The sequence below is a fragment of the Botryllus schlosseri genome, chromosome 5 (genome assembly GCF_051294905.1).
Source record: "Botryllus schlosseri isolate E-star chromosome 5, Bs_hap1, whole genome shotgun sequence".
NCBI classification, from domain to species: domain Eukaryota; kingdom Metazoa; phylum Chordata; class Ascidiacea; order Stolidobranchia; family Styelidae; genus Botryllus; species Botryllus schlosseri.
In genome coordinates this window covers 6,360,843-6,375,079 of record NC_137240.1, presented here as the reverse complement: position 1 = coordinate 6,375,079, position 14,237 = coordinate 6,360,843, and the positions used below count along the sequence as shown (strand labels likewise).

General features: G+C 41.7%; 2 protein-coding genes and 1 long non-coding RNA gene across 3 annotated transcripts; 1 reads left to right on the top strand and 2 right to left on the bottom strand.

Annotated features, from left to right (window-relative positions):
* Positions 1–9,042: 9,042 nt before the first annotated feature.
* On the bottom strand, positions 9,043–11,606 carry LOC145438783 (ubiquitin carboxyl-terminal hydrolase 16-like). Its single transcript, XM_080316130.1, has one exon. It carries the CDS (start codon positions 11,604–11,606, stop codon positions 9,258–9,260), a length of 2,349 nt encoding a protein of 782 aa, XP_080172256.1. The 3' UTR covers positions 9,043–9,257.
* LOC145438785 (histone deacetylase complex subunit SAP18-like) lies at positions 11,527–12,857 on the bottom strand. Its single transcript, XM_080316134.1, has one exon. The coding sequence runs from the start codon at positions 12,698–12,700 to the stop codon at positions 12,227–12,229; it is 474 nt and encodes a 157-aa protein (XP_080172260.1). The 5' UTR covers positions 12,701–12,857; the 3' UTR covers positions 11,527–12,226.
* Positions 12,858–12,951: 94 nt separating this feature from the next.
* On the top strand, positions 12,952–14,054 carry LOC145438786 (uncharacterized). Its single transcript, XR_013915029.1, has 2 exons — positions 12,952–13,041; positions 13,102–14,054. It is a non-coding gene; the product is annotated as an uncharacterized LOC145438786 (long non-coding RNA).
* Positions 14,055–14,237: the final 183 nt, after the last annotated feature.

Genomic DNA, 14,237 nt, shown 5'->3' with positions numbered 1-14,237 from the left:
GACCACGACCTAACATCGACCTCGCCCTCCGCCACATGCCACCAGGGAAGTAACAGCACTTCGTCAGTCCCCCCCCCCCCCCCCAAAAAAAAAAAAAAAAAAACGTTGGTCTTAGGCCCCCCTATTGGGTGATAAAATGAGCGTCTGGCTTTATGATGTTTACCGTTACTTATCTTCTCGATTGGTGTCCATTGGGCGAGTAGGCTTATCTCGCCTAAACGCGCGAAGCGCGAGAAATTTCTATAATTCATGACTGATCGGTCACGGGAATTGCATATATGTTGCTATCAATTTTTATCCTCTCTCTGCTCACGTAATCTGATTTACCGGTAGAGCTGAGCGAGGCGTGTGTTTGAAAAGGTGAAGGACCCCTTAATAATAATTGAACATCTCCGGGTCAATACCCGTTGGCAGGGACGAAACGGCACTTCGTCAGCCTTCCCACCCCCAAAAAAACTAGAGTCTTGGACTCCCATTGAGTGATAAACCGACCCCCCATCGGTTCTATACCAATACCGAGAAAACCATTACCGAGAATGGACATTACCGAGAATGTCATTACCGATAATGGACATTAGCGAGAATGGACATTACCGAGAATGGTCATTACCGAGAATGGTCATTACCGAGAATGGACATTACCGAGAATGGCCAATGTCAAGAATATAGCTTACTGGGACTGACGTTGCCGCGAAATTTGTACCTGAGCATCGATACCGAATGTGGCAACGCCGTGATGCACTCACACGACCTGTGAATATGCATAACATGCCCGCATTGCATATATTGCATTCTCGGTAATCTCCATTCTCGGTGGTGTCCATTCTCGGTAATGACCATTCTCTGTGGTGTCCATTCTCTGTAATGTCCATTCTCGGTGGTGATCATTCTCGGTAATGGCATTCTCGGTAATGGTTTTCTCGGTATTGACCGGACCCCCCCCCCCCCCATCACGTTGTTCGCCTTTGCCACGAAATTATAGGCGTATCGATTAGTGAGCCAGCGCGAAGCTCGAAAATTTTCGACAATCATATTAAGATCGGGAATTGCATATTCATTGCTATCAATTTCTTGTCCTCTCTGCTCACGTAATCAGATTTATTACCGGTATAGCTGAGTGAGGTGTCTTGAAACTGTAGAGCCCGTAAATAATAATTGAACATCTTCGGGTGGGCGGACCCGTTGGCATGACTGCGTTATGTTATTTCGTGACCTCCTGTCTGTTTATATCAAAAAAATGTAGAATTGCCCAAACCAGAGGTGGTCAAAGTAGTCAAGAAAGCTGCACAAGTAGAAGTAGAAGTAGCGACGAAAAAATCTACTCAAGTATGAGTAGAAGTACTTCTTCCATAAGCAAACCAACACTACTTGAAGTAAAAGTAGAATTTACTGACTTTAAATCTACTCAAGTAAGTAAGTAGTTGTGAAAAAGACCGTGATTCGTTCGCATGGATTGTTAAAAGCTGCAAATTGAGCTATGCGAAAGGTGCAGCCTGCAGAGTTTGATTAATATTGATGCATACCCGGATGTATCCAATTTTCGACAGCATAAGCATTCGTATGCCTTATCGGATAAAAATGATGGTATTGATAAGGAAATGCGATAGGCTACTAATCCTCTGCATACTCGAACAGGCCGTTTTAGAAATTGTCATGATATGGCAACCTCCCCCATTTTATAAGGCCCCTAGTTTAGTCGAAGAGCAATGCAGAAAAGTTGTATCGAATACGGTGTAAACACTTTACGTGATTAGTAAACGTTGGTAAAAAATATGCCGGATCGTAAAAATGCCATATTGTTTAGCTATACACTTGCTTGTATCCTTCAACATGTATGTTCTCCATACAAAAGAACTGATACTAAATTGAACTCAAAGTATGATTCGAAAATGAAATATAAATACTATATAAAAGCGGAAAATGTATTTCATGTCTTTAGTCCAGAAAGTTTCAAAGGTGGTATGCTAAAACACGTCTAAAGTTAACAAAGTCAGAGTCCACTTTTCCATATTAGTACACGCCATGACTGCTAGATTACGATAATTTAAGTAAATGCTAGATTGCGAAACATCAGTTTCACACACGATGGGCCATATGTACCAGTGTTGGGATGACTCGAGTCAAGACTTGACTTGAGTCTGACTCGAGTCACTTTTTCGTATGACTTGACTTGACTCGAGTCACTTTGCTAAAATGACTTGACTTGACTTGACTCGGCGTATCAGAAATGTGGATTGACTCGTGACTCGGAGCAAAATTCTCGAGTCAATTTCAAGTCATCAAGTAATCGGTGTCGATAAAAATCACTGTATCTTGCATATGTTCGGATTGTTCGCGCAACGCTGGTGTAACCCGTGAGAGCGACCAATCATTCAATGATCGTACGTTTTACTGAGCCTCCGTTGTTCTCTCACAAATATATTGATCGCAAACGCAGTGATCGAAGCTTACAGTCTACGCTGTCGTAAACTATAGTATAGTAAAGTATAATTTAACAGCAAAATGCCTATTGCTGTTCTGCGTTCTTAACTTGACCAAACCTCTTGTTTTGTTGAAATTGAATTCGAAAATAGTTTACATAGTCCTCAACCATTGGCGCAGGGTCGAATTGATTTTATGCAAATAAAACTGCCATTTCGTGTGTTTTGCTACCCCCCATACCCCTCCCCGGAAATATCACATCCCATGTACCCCAACAGCGGCTCCACCAACACCACACCCTATCAAAACCACCCAATAGGAGATATCGTCATCCTAGAAATGAGAAAATTATCAGGGTCACCATAAACTAAAATGTACGGTAGGTAATTGGGAACATAAATATTGAAAATATCATAATTACGATGATTGGCAAATTTCTAAAAATGGACAAACCCAGAACATGAAAAATTATTGAGAAATAAATATGACTGAAAATATGAGTTCAATTTCGTCACGCTCCAAATAACACCCTAAAGAATATAAACCCAAGGATCATTTAGATATAAAAAGAATGGTGCAGGCGTATAAGATTTGAGATCTTAAGTTCAGCCATCCAGGATTCAAATAGGCACGCACTATATTTCTTCTTTTCTTATTTTTGGTTATTATGCTTTATCATGCACTTTGAAATAAAATCACTAAAGAAAAAAATTGTATCATATCAATATGCAAAATGGTAATGTATTGCATCTTATCAATTCGTTTCTCTATTTTGGCTGGTAACTATAAACTGAGGCTATGCAATTACTTACGTAGTTTATCAGTTCTACTTGTATGTGAGCGATACAGCGCCTTACTTGCGTGTATATTCAACTCTATATTCATTCATCGGTTCAAAATCAATGACCACTCAATCTGTATTTCAGACAGCTAGCAAAATACAATGACGTGATCACCCCTCATACCTCGAAAAGGCAATTTGACTTGAATTGTGACTTGACTCGTGACTTGACTTGACTTGACTTGACTCGACTTGACTCGAGTCACCTCCAAAAATCGACTGACTTGACTTGACTCGAGTCACCTTCGAAAATCGATTGACTTGACTTGACTCGAGTCAAAATGTGCAATGACTCGAAATGACTCGTGACTCGAAGGTAGTGACTTGATCCCAACACTGATATGTACTGTGATGAACTATGTCATATGGGCGACAATGCGATGGGAAAGGAACCACGCAACCCGCTTCCTAAATTATATTCACCGATACTTTCGTGAAAACATGTTTGTCATTCCATAACTAATGTGCGCGAAGCGCAACGAAAGTTCTGGGATTTATTCGAATTTTATGAAAATTAAATGTTGGTAGGAGAGACCGGGGACAATTGTAACACTTTTCGGATTTTCTAACATTACGTGTTTTACTCATGGAAATTTCGTTTTCAAAGTTTTATATAAAGAAGCCAACAACTCAATAGTTAGTATAGAAACTAAAATGGAACTCAATCAACAATCAATCATGGAAATTTTGGGTCGCGAAAATCGCCGCTCAAATGTTACAATCGATCCGTACCCAGGGGCGATTGTACCACCCATGCGAGGCAATTATAACAGTGTTATTTATAATAAAAACAAACGAATTGAACAACGAAAACGGGAGCACTAATTGTAAGATTGCATTAAACCAAAGAAGGATTAGTTTAAACGCTTCCACGCTACGCCCCGTCGCATTTTGGCATCTGAATACAGTATCACCATTTGTGCCTCCTTCATGAGCTCAAAGTGTACGAGAAGCACATTCATTCCATCATCTCCCTACACATATTCGGCCTCTTCTACCAAGGTGCTGTTGTTCAGCGTGCACAATGAGTTGGGCATTTGGTCACCTGCAAATGTGCGAAGCCGACCTGGCCAAAATATCTTGGTTGAATGGGCCGATGCTAGTGTAGAAAAACGAGGACAGACCATTGTGTGGCGTCAAAGCTTATGGCATTCTTCGGTTCTGTACAAAATTAAAATAAATTGCTCACACCAAATGACAAAATGTAAGTGGGCCATGCTCAAAGTCAGGGGATGATGAGGATTCAGTCATGGGCAAGTTCTTAAGTGAATGTCGACATACCGAAGTCGATCAAAATGAGAAAGGGTAGTAGAATCACGGAAATGACCGAACCTTAAGATTCACATCACTACTCTTAGGCCTCTATGGTCTTTGCGACAAATGATCATGTTAGAATTGGTATGGCAATGTAGTATCTGTTCTGGTATTGAACTTATGACTGTTGCAAGAGTGATCTTCAGTAGATAAATGGGTATACCAAAATATGAACAAAGATATTCAGCATTGAAAAGACATTTTAACGGGGCAAAAGTAACAGCAGGGTTGGAACCAGTGGTGGCCCTACGAACGGGGGGGGGGGGGGGGGGGCTGGGCGAGACTTATCGGGGGGGCCCTATAAGTATCTATCCGATAATTGACACATCTGTGCGGAATCATATTCTTGCTTGGTGCACGGATTTCCATGTGTATTCGTCATTCTCCTTGAAAAAAGCGCAAAATCCGAATAGGGGGGGGGGCTTCGACCAGGGGGGGCGGGCGACCGCCCACCTCGCCCACCCCAAAAGTCACCACTGGTTGTAACCAATAAGTCATAAGGCTTCGAGTCACAAGTCAATATAACTTTTATAGTTTTGACTCGAGTCAAGTCGAGTCATTTTCAAATCACCACCGAGTCAAGTCCGATTCCAAGTCAGCGATCAGAGGGTCGAGTCCGAGCCATGGTATTATGACTCGTCGAGTCCGAGTCTTAATCATTGTGTTAACTGCTCAGTTTCCAGTTAAAGTCTTAATTGTTAAAGCCACTCTTATAACTCTGTTTGGTGATATCGAATGGTTCGCATTTATAATATACTAATTTTCCTCACTTTTAACAGTTTCTGGTCGCATTTTCACGTACCAGTACCAATACACGTAATCCCAATACTGTGGTTACTTTACTATTCTTCGAAATTACAATGAAATGTCGGTCTTGGCCGGCTGAATCTTGAGTCATATGACTTGGTTCGAGTCATGCGCAAAGACTCGAGTCCAAGTCGAGTCAATACACAAATTGACTCCAGTCGAGTCATCATTTCCGTATTTTGAGAAAATGACTCGCGTCAAGTCGAGTCATCAAAAAATCGTGACTCGAGTCTGATTCGAGTCGAGTCATGACTCGAGTCATTACAACCCTGAATTATACCGAGGTTTTGCGTCGTACCTCAACGTAACTCCAGGTATGTTAGGATAGATAACTACCGCATGCGCACTCAAAATATCAAGGCGATATCTCCATCCTACCAGCGGCGAGGTCGATTGTTACATTTGCCTCTAGTTACATTTGTCCCCGGTCTCCCTTACTCCGTGAAAGAGCCCCGAAATTTCTCAGGCTATCCCTCTTATTGGGAGATTAAACTACTTCTACTTGACAAACTCAAAATAGCGAAAAGTAAGTAAGTACATCACAAAATATTGCGAAGTAGAAGTAGAAGTAGCGAAAATCAGATCTACTTGAGTAAGTACCAGAAGTAGAGGAAAACTACTTGAGTACTTTGAAAAAGTAGAAGTACTTCGTTACTGACCACCTCTGGCCCAAACGTACTAAACTAAAAGATCACACGGTCTCAAATTGGTATTTCTTCACTGTCATATAATTTTTCCCTGCGGAGTGGTATTTGTCTTGTCGGCGCCATTCATTTAGGCGCCTATGGACCATTTAATCTATAAGTATTTGTATATATAACGAAGTTTTTGGTCAGCATAAGGGCAGTTCTATTCGGCCAAGGTTTTCACTCTACCGATCGTTTTGGCACACTTCCCGGAGTCGCATGTTGCATGGCCTAAAACTTTACATGTGTTGGACTGTTGGTGCATCGTGGCGCCGTAATGGTCAACGCTGATATGCCTATTTCTATAAATCTTGCGTATTTTTTCTTGGGGGAAGAGTAGGCCTACCCAATAATCAAGATATTGGGCAAATTGAAATCGCGCCTAGCGGGAAAATTATTTGAAAAAGTTGCATAAATTTTCAAAAACTACTCTATGATTTATGCGAATTCACAAATTTTTTTTTTTTGGGGTGCGGCAGTTACGGCCCCGCATGTCACCTCATTTTTTCGCTTACGTATTATATTCTCTGCATTACTTTTCATTCAGTGTGCAATGTGCATGCCGCTTATTTAGTACGCCTAGGCTAAGGTGGGTGTCTGATCTTAAAGGCTACTCCAAGTTGTTTCGACACCTTCCTATCTTTTCATTGTATCGCAGTGTTGTGATGTTTTGAAACGATAAAAATATTAATTAATGTTTGCGAGTGCGCATCTTTTTTTCTATCCTTTATTTGATAACGTTTTTAGAGGAATCAGTTCGTCCTTCAACTGTCCTTATTTGTATTTCGTGTTTCTACTAATTGATTTGTACGATTTTGATTGTTTGATCACTCTTTGATTATATTTTCGCTAGTGTATAAATTCCCCTCGTTACCGTTGTCCCGGTCTCCATACCATCGAGCAACGGACGAGCGAGCACTATTGCGAATCACCACTATCTTGTATTAGCATCTTTGTATTCTCAAAGCAAATCTGAAGTTCTCATTGTGTATTATTCGATTTGAGTTGCTTGATTCGTTTTGAATACAAGATTGATACGCAAGGTTAGCGAGTCCAAGACCAGATTCAGCTGAGCAGACAGGATTCGACGCCTGCTAAATCGGCACTCATTTACATCGGAGTGTCGCGTCGAAACAATTTAATAACCTGATTGGACATCTCACCGGCTATCCGGCAGTCGTCGAGCATGTCCGCATTCAAGTCGAAATACAAGCAATTTCTTCTAAATCAATACTAGTCAGCTTTCATTATGTCGCTTCCTCGCTTGCCTTTTATATCCTCTGCTTTAATTTTCATTCAGTGTGCATGGCTCTTCTCTATTTCGCCTAGGCCAGTGGTTCCCAACGTGGGCGATATCGCCCCCCAGGGGGCGATTTGGCAGCCTAGGGGGGCGAAAATGACGAAGGGGGCGATAGGGGGGCGAAAATGGACAAAGGGGGCGAAAATAGCAAAGAGGCGATGACGCGTTAAAACGGTTAAATTGGAGTAAAGTCGGAGAAAAGACCTTTTTTTTAGTCAACCAACGGAAATTCAATCGCAAAAGTGTAGAATTCGACAGCGAGCCGAAAAGTTGACCTTTTTTTTAGTCAATTAACCTGCCGATGATTACAGATTGTGTAATCGGTTCACAAAATCTGGGGGACGATGATCGGCGTTGAGCTTGAAAAGGGGGTGATGAGTCGAAAAAGGTTGGGAACCACTGGCCTAGGCCAAGGTGGGTGTCTGACTAAGACTACTCCAAGTTGCCGCCCTATTTCTTGTCGCTTTCTTTTTCTATACTATCTTCTTTACTTTCATTCAGTGTGCATGCCTCCTCTTTACATCGCCTAGGCCAAGGTGGGTGTCAGATTCCATAGACTACTCCTTGTCGCTTCGACATCTTCCTGTATTTTCATTGTATCGCATTTTTTGTGGTGTATTGAACTGATAAAATTGCTAATAAACCAATGATGATGATGATGACCTTCCTATCTTTTCATTGTATCGCGGTTTTGTAGTGTTCTGAAAAGATGAAAAAATTAATATACTGATACTGTATATTGGAGATAAAATATACTCTGGTTTCCGTTGGGATGATTACTAGTCTACGGTTTTTCTGTACCGAATTTATTTTTTGACGAACTGCTTACTTTGGATTTTGTAAAGTAGTAGTTTTGGGATGTGTTTATAATTTATATCACTTCATTTTCGGTCAAATTGTCATGGCGAAATAGAACTTGTATCATGGTGACAGAATATATTTCGGAAATTGTCAATTTGTTTTTTGGTTTATTTTTACATATTCAATCTGTTTGTTATTAATGTTCTGGTTTACGATGAAATAAAATCCCTCTCTCTTTCTGTGTCATTTTGCCCTAGTCACAAGACCGCCGCCACCGATCAACTGATGAAATTTTTTTTTTAACCACATGGATGAGTACTCTTCAAGCTTTCTTTTTCACTTCCACCTGAAGTTATTTTGACAGGTGTTGAAAACCACTACTACTTTAGTATAATATTATGCTGTTACTTCGCCTTGATTACGGAAACCACATCTGCCTACAATTTTTTTGTCATTCTGCCTTCACTCAAACTCTGGGGGGCTAAAATAAAGCGAAAATCCTATAGACTATAATCTACTACCCTGTTGAAAACGTCATGAATGCCCACCTTATATTACCACTCATCCTGATTTAGGTGGTATCATATCGATTCGCAGACCAACGTCCCACCGTAGCGAAATAATATGGTAAGCCAATACGTAAGCCTACAATACACTGAACTACACAAGTATCAGTAACATGAAATCTACTTCTGCGACGACATATATATTAATTTTTTGCCTGATCCACTTTACATATCCTCAAGCCTCTCTGATCTACCTCTCTGACTACAAAGAAATGACCATTTACTTGACATATCGATCTTGGTCTATCTGTTGATTGTAGTACAACATCCCTCCACTACAATCAATCAAATTTGATGGATACGGTATACCTTGATAAGACTTGTGTTTTTTCCAGTTTGAAGTAAGCCATGATGCGAAATTACACAAATTTGAAAGATAAATGTTATGTTGATCATAAGGCACACTTTGCATACACCACGCCGTGTTACGAAAATCAAGAACAATCACACATGACCAATAAGCAAAGATAAATACTGAAATTATTTCATCCAAGTGCACCAATCAAAACTACTGATAGGAATTACTGTTGCACACGCTCGTAGAATATTAAATACGCATTGCAATTCAAGGCTTTTTGCAAAGTACTCTTAGCGACGGAAGTGTCGCTGATATGATACCATTGTCCACTGGATTGCTCTTCATCTTCACCAGACTGAGAATTACCAGTCTGAGGTCTGAAATACCTGTTCTCAGGCCGAACGCAAACGTAGGCCGTGTAATGACCGCGCGACATGCTGCCGTAGTGCTCGACAATACCGTACAACCTGTACCATATTTCACCGCTATCGTCTGCAAAGTTCCTCGCTTCGTTAGAGCAGAATGGAGACAAGTCCAGGTTTTCCGGTATCACAACACGTTTGCTCAATTTTCTCAAGTTAGATCCAGATTGCTGGAACCGCTTCAACTGTAAGGTCATTATCAGCGGAGGAGTCTCGATGAGCATTTGCTTGCTCGCGTTGCAATAGACGGTTTTGGATTTCGAACCACCTTGCCGTTTGGTACATTCTTCGCATCCAAACTTGTTACTCCCAGTCAACATTTCTGCCATCGTGAATTTGTGAAGGCACGTTAAAATAGAACACTCGCTTTTATCCGGTTCATATCTTCCCGATAAGGAGCTCGGCAGTTTCTTACAAAATCCCGTGAATCTGACTTCCGGCCGCTTGACGGGGGTTTCAAACAACGTCGGTTTCGTAGCAGAATTGGTGTCGCTGTCCGATTTCTCGTCATTCCCACTAGACGGGGATGTGTCGTTTCCATTTTGAACCTTATTTTCAGTGTCATTCCTTGAACTATCAGGATTAGTAACATCGGATTGAATCGGTTTTCCGCCCAGCAAAAGCTCCGTCTCGATTTTGTCATGTTGTTCTGTCGATTCTTTGTCGAGATTGCCTTCTTTGTCATTGTTACATTCAACACTCTGCAACATGTGAGAGATTATTTCCTTGACAGCGGTTTCAATCTCACTTTCTGACTCTTCCACGGTATCGTTTGATACAATCGATAAATTCTCAATACCACGACACAAGTCCTTGCCATGAGAATCTGTCGTATGTTCCGTGTTTACGTCACCGTTTTTGAAACGAGTCTCTTGATTGGTACGAATCGCACTACCTGTTTGATTGGTACGAATCGCACTACCTGTATGTTCCGAACACGCCATATCACCGCCACCATTCTGAATCGGTGGCTGGTCATCTGGCTTTTGAAGATTGTCATTAGCCGGTTCCTCGGAAACACTACGTTGCTTTTTTCGTTTATTCTTGTTCTTTCTTTCCTGGTTCCTCACTTTCTTCTTAGCATGCTTACTCGCGGACGTAGATTTGAAACTAGTCACTTGTATCTCGGAATCTGTAGACGCGCCGTCGCTACCCGTGTCTTCTCCCTTGATCGAGTTATTATCCTTCTTATTTGATTTGTTTTTCGATGATTTCTTCGAAGACTGCGCGTTAGAGTGATGCAGCGAATGCGTCTCGGCGATGGGAAGAGGAATGTCCAAAAAATCCTCATGAACTTGCGTTATTCGTCCACACTCGTCGCACAGAACTGAACTTACTGTCACGCCGCGAAATAAAACGTCAACCACCGTCGGCGTTTTACAAGCGATTCGCCCGTAGGTTTTCACTTTTTCTTTCAAATCTTCATCAACAGCATCTGCTTTTTTGCCTAGAAGTCCAAATTTAGATAGTATAGCTTGCTTGCGCCTGCGAATCTCTTCCGATTTCATCCCGTCTAGCAAACACTGGAATAGTTCTTGGCTGTCTTGTTGCTGGTAGGTTCTGAACCGCGGCGCGACGGTACAGATTTGATTGAACAACAACTTAGGAGACTCGACACGCGTTCTGCTTCTGTTCGAACTACTCGAAGTGTTCTCGGCCATCGTGATTAAAAAGTTCATCAAGCTAGCCGACAGTTTGGGCAGCGACGGAAGCTGAAATGTAATCGGTTCGATATTTTCGTCCTGGAAAGTGATGCTGGTCATCTTTGCTGATTTGGTGAGTACGTGCAGCAATCCGGACGTGCGGCATAAATTCTGCATCACTGAATTGAAGAAACAGGTGTTTCCCAAATTACTGAGCCCTTTCGGAGGGGAGGTCAACGGATCCATATCCTGAAGAACGTCGCGTTTTATATTTATGACGTCGGATTCATGTTTGTCTTCATTTTCGCTGGACAGGTTTTGTTTCTTGCCTTTTGATGAGTTTCTACCGGCTTTTTTTGTGATATTATCCTGGTTTCTTTGTTTTGGAGTACGTTTTTTGGCCATACCGGTATTACCGAAATGTAACTGTAAAAAGCGTAAGAAGCATTGAGTTAACGAAACCGTCTGCGATGTGGTAGAAATGATGATTGAAATCGATGTTATCATACCATGAGCTGATGCGACGATTAAATCTTAGCAAAAATTTGAAAGTAGAGCCCACAAGCAGTACTTATTCAATACTTACACGATAAAAAACCGTAATCAAAAATTGAGAGAGGCATTCCACAAAAATTCCAAGGCATACGCGAATGAAAATATTTTGCAATTAATTGTATATTCATCTTGAAAGAGACTCGAATATTTTCGGCTGACGATGATCAATGCGATTGTTGATAGACTATACAATCTTCTTTCCAATTCTCTAGTACTTGCTGATGTGTCAGTCGAAAATATTTGGATTCATTTCAATATGAATACACTATTCGATAGCATATCGAAGAAGCCCTTCGAAAATATTTTGATCATCGCAAAAACTTTTTTCAAAAGATTCAATGTATATATCCTGGAGAAATGGCAACCAAAACAATCGACAGATAATCACGTTCAAGATATACACATCTCACAGCAGCATCACAAGAACAACTGACGATTTTTCCATATGCCGTCGATGTAGACAAGAAATTGATACAACCACATTTCCTAGCAAAGCGTTAATGCAAGTTGCAAACCCAAGTACATCAGTAGATGTCAACCATACGGTTATAAATTTTAGCAAAACAGGAGACTTATCTCCATGAATCTCGGCGACCCGCATCCCGCGGCATGGATATGGCAATGTCCATGAAATCTCCGATCTCAAACTTTTGATCCCTCAACGTGACTTGGTCATCCGGTCCTTTGCATCCAGCCATGGTACGTCCGATATCCTTGAAACGATGTCTGCCGCTTCTGTCCATGTAAACAGTGGCGAATTCAAATTTAGTTCCTTTTCTTCTCGCGTCTGGGTTAACTTCTTTCACGAGACTAGTTAGCTCGCGGAGTGTCGCGTCCATCCATGTGTAGATTTGCAATTCGTTGTTCGGCACACCGCCTCGGGCATAGTCGCTCAACTGATTGTGTCGGTTATTCGATGTGAAAACACGCAACAGCAGGGGACAGGTCTTCTCCCGATCGACGGGAGGTTTGGGCGGTTGCTTCTCCTCGGCAGGGGCGTCTTGCGCGACGCTTTTCAGCCTCTCTTCCACAGACGCTTGGGGCATGATGTATTGATTATAGTTCTTGCAATGTTACCAATTGGGATTTAAGGCAAAGCGTTATTCGTCAATCAAGCAGACTCAGACTGAAGAAAACAACACAAGTTTAGAAATCCAGGATAGAAGTACAAAGTGAATCATGAAGCTATATGTAGGCAACATGTACATCGTACAATGATGCGCACTAGAGACTAACATTGAAGAAGGAACAGTGACATCGGGCAATAGGCTGATGAGGTGGATGCCAGTTCAAGAGACAGATATACCCTAACTGGTCGTTTCGGCATCTCCCTATCTGTTCATTACATTGCATTGCGTCTTATCGTATTGCACATTGTGTGCTCCTTGTCCATATGAAAATTGGATAATTGAATAGTATATTCATATTGAAGTTCTGTACCTCAAAGAAGCTGTTGAAAATCGGATAGTATATTCATATTGAGATGAGCCCGAATATTTTCGGCTGACACTCGTCAGGGGTCCGTGGATATACGCAGTTCACGGATGTATCACTCTCTCAGTCTCCCACGTTGTTCTGGTGCTCAGGTATCAAGTCTGGAGTGTTTTCGGGGTGTGTTCAAGTTTGTTAAGTAATCAGGTATCGCGCTGCAGGTGAACCTCCAACGCTTAGGCCAGTGTGGAATCGGTGGCAACGGCACGCACAACGTCACGCGAGCATTTATATCTGATCACGCCGATTAATGAATTATGCTGACGTCACAAAGCGATACTAGAGTCCAAATCCATAATAAGGCGCTTGCGCTTTACAATGAACGCAAGTATAAGCGTGGCATTTGCGCAACAGCGAATATACGGCGTAACCCTAATCCGGCATATACCAGGTTTATTTTAGCTCATTGTGTCGTTTAATAAGTAATTCAGTATTGAACCGGAGTGAAAATTATTTCCGTCACGCGGATGAAATTCTCCAATCACGCGAGAAATTCGTTTGTCACGCACAACATGTTGTCGAAAACAACCACCGATTCCAGTCTGGCGCTTAGGTATCGGAATTCTGAAGTCGACCTTGGACGGACTCGAACCCGCATCCATTGGTATTGAATCCGCAGTTATACCACTGCGCTATCTCGCCCAACAATTATATTGGTGAACAGCAAATAAATTATATAGTAGCCAATTATTCCACTACATCAATATTGATGTCAACTAATTTGAGAACAGCTGCGTAAACTCAACATTATCTGTCCGAAAATTCGCATCTTCGTGACGCACGTCCAAAGTAGCCATGAATTGAATAATTACGACATTGAGGTGTTATTTCTTCAATTAATGGACAAGCGTTCAACTTGATGTATTTGGGAATTGAGATACGAAATCTCGTTCTTCACATTCGCTTCCTTTTCGCTCCTTCATCAAGGATCACAGATCAACTTTCGCCGATCGGGATCTGCGTTCCAAATGTTGGAAGCAACCCCCACCGGTAAAAATCGGCGACAAGTAAACTCAAGACATGATACCTCGTGAACACACCGCAGACACGCCTAAACATATTACCTGCGTGACACCTGCGTGATACCCGATT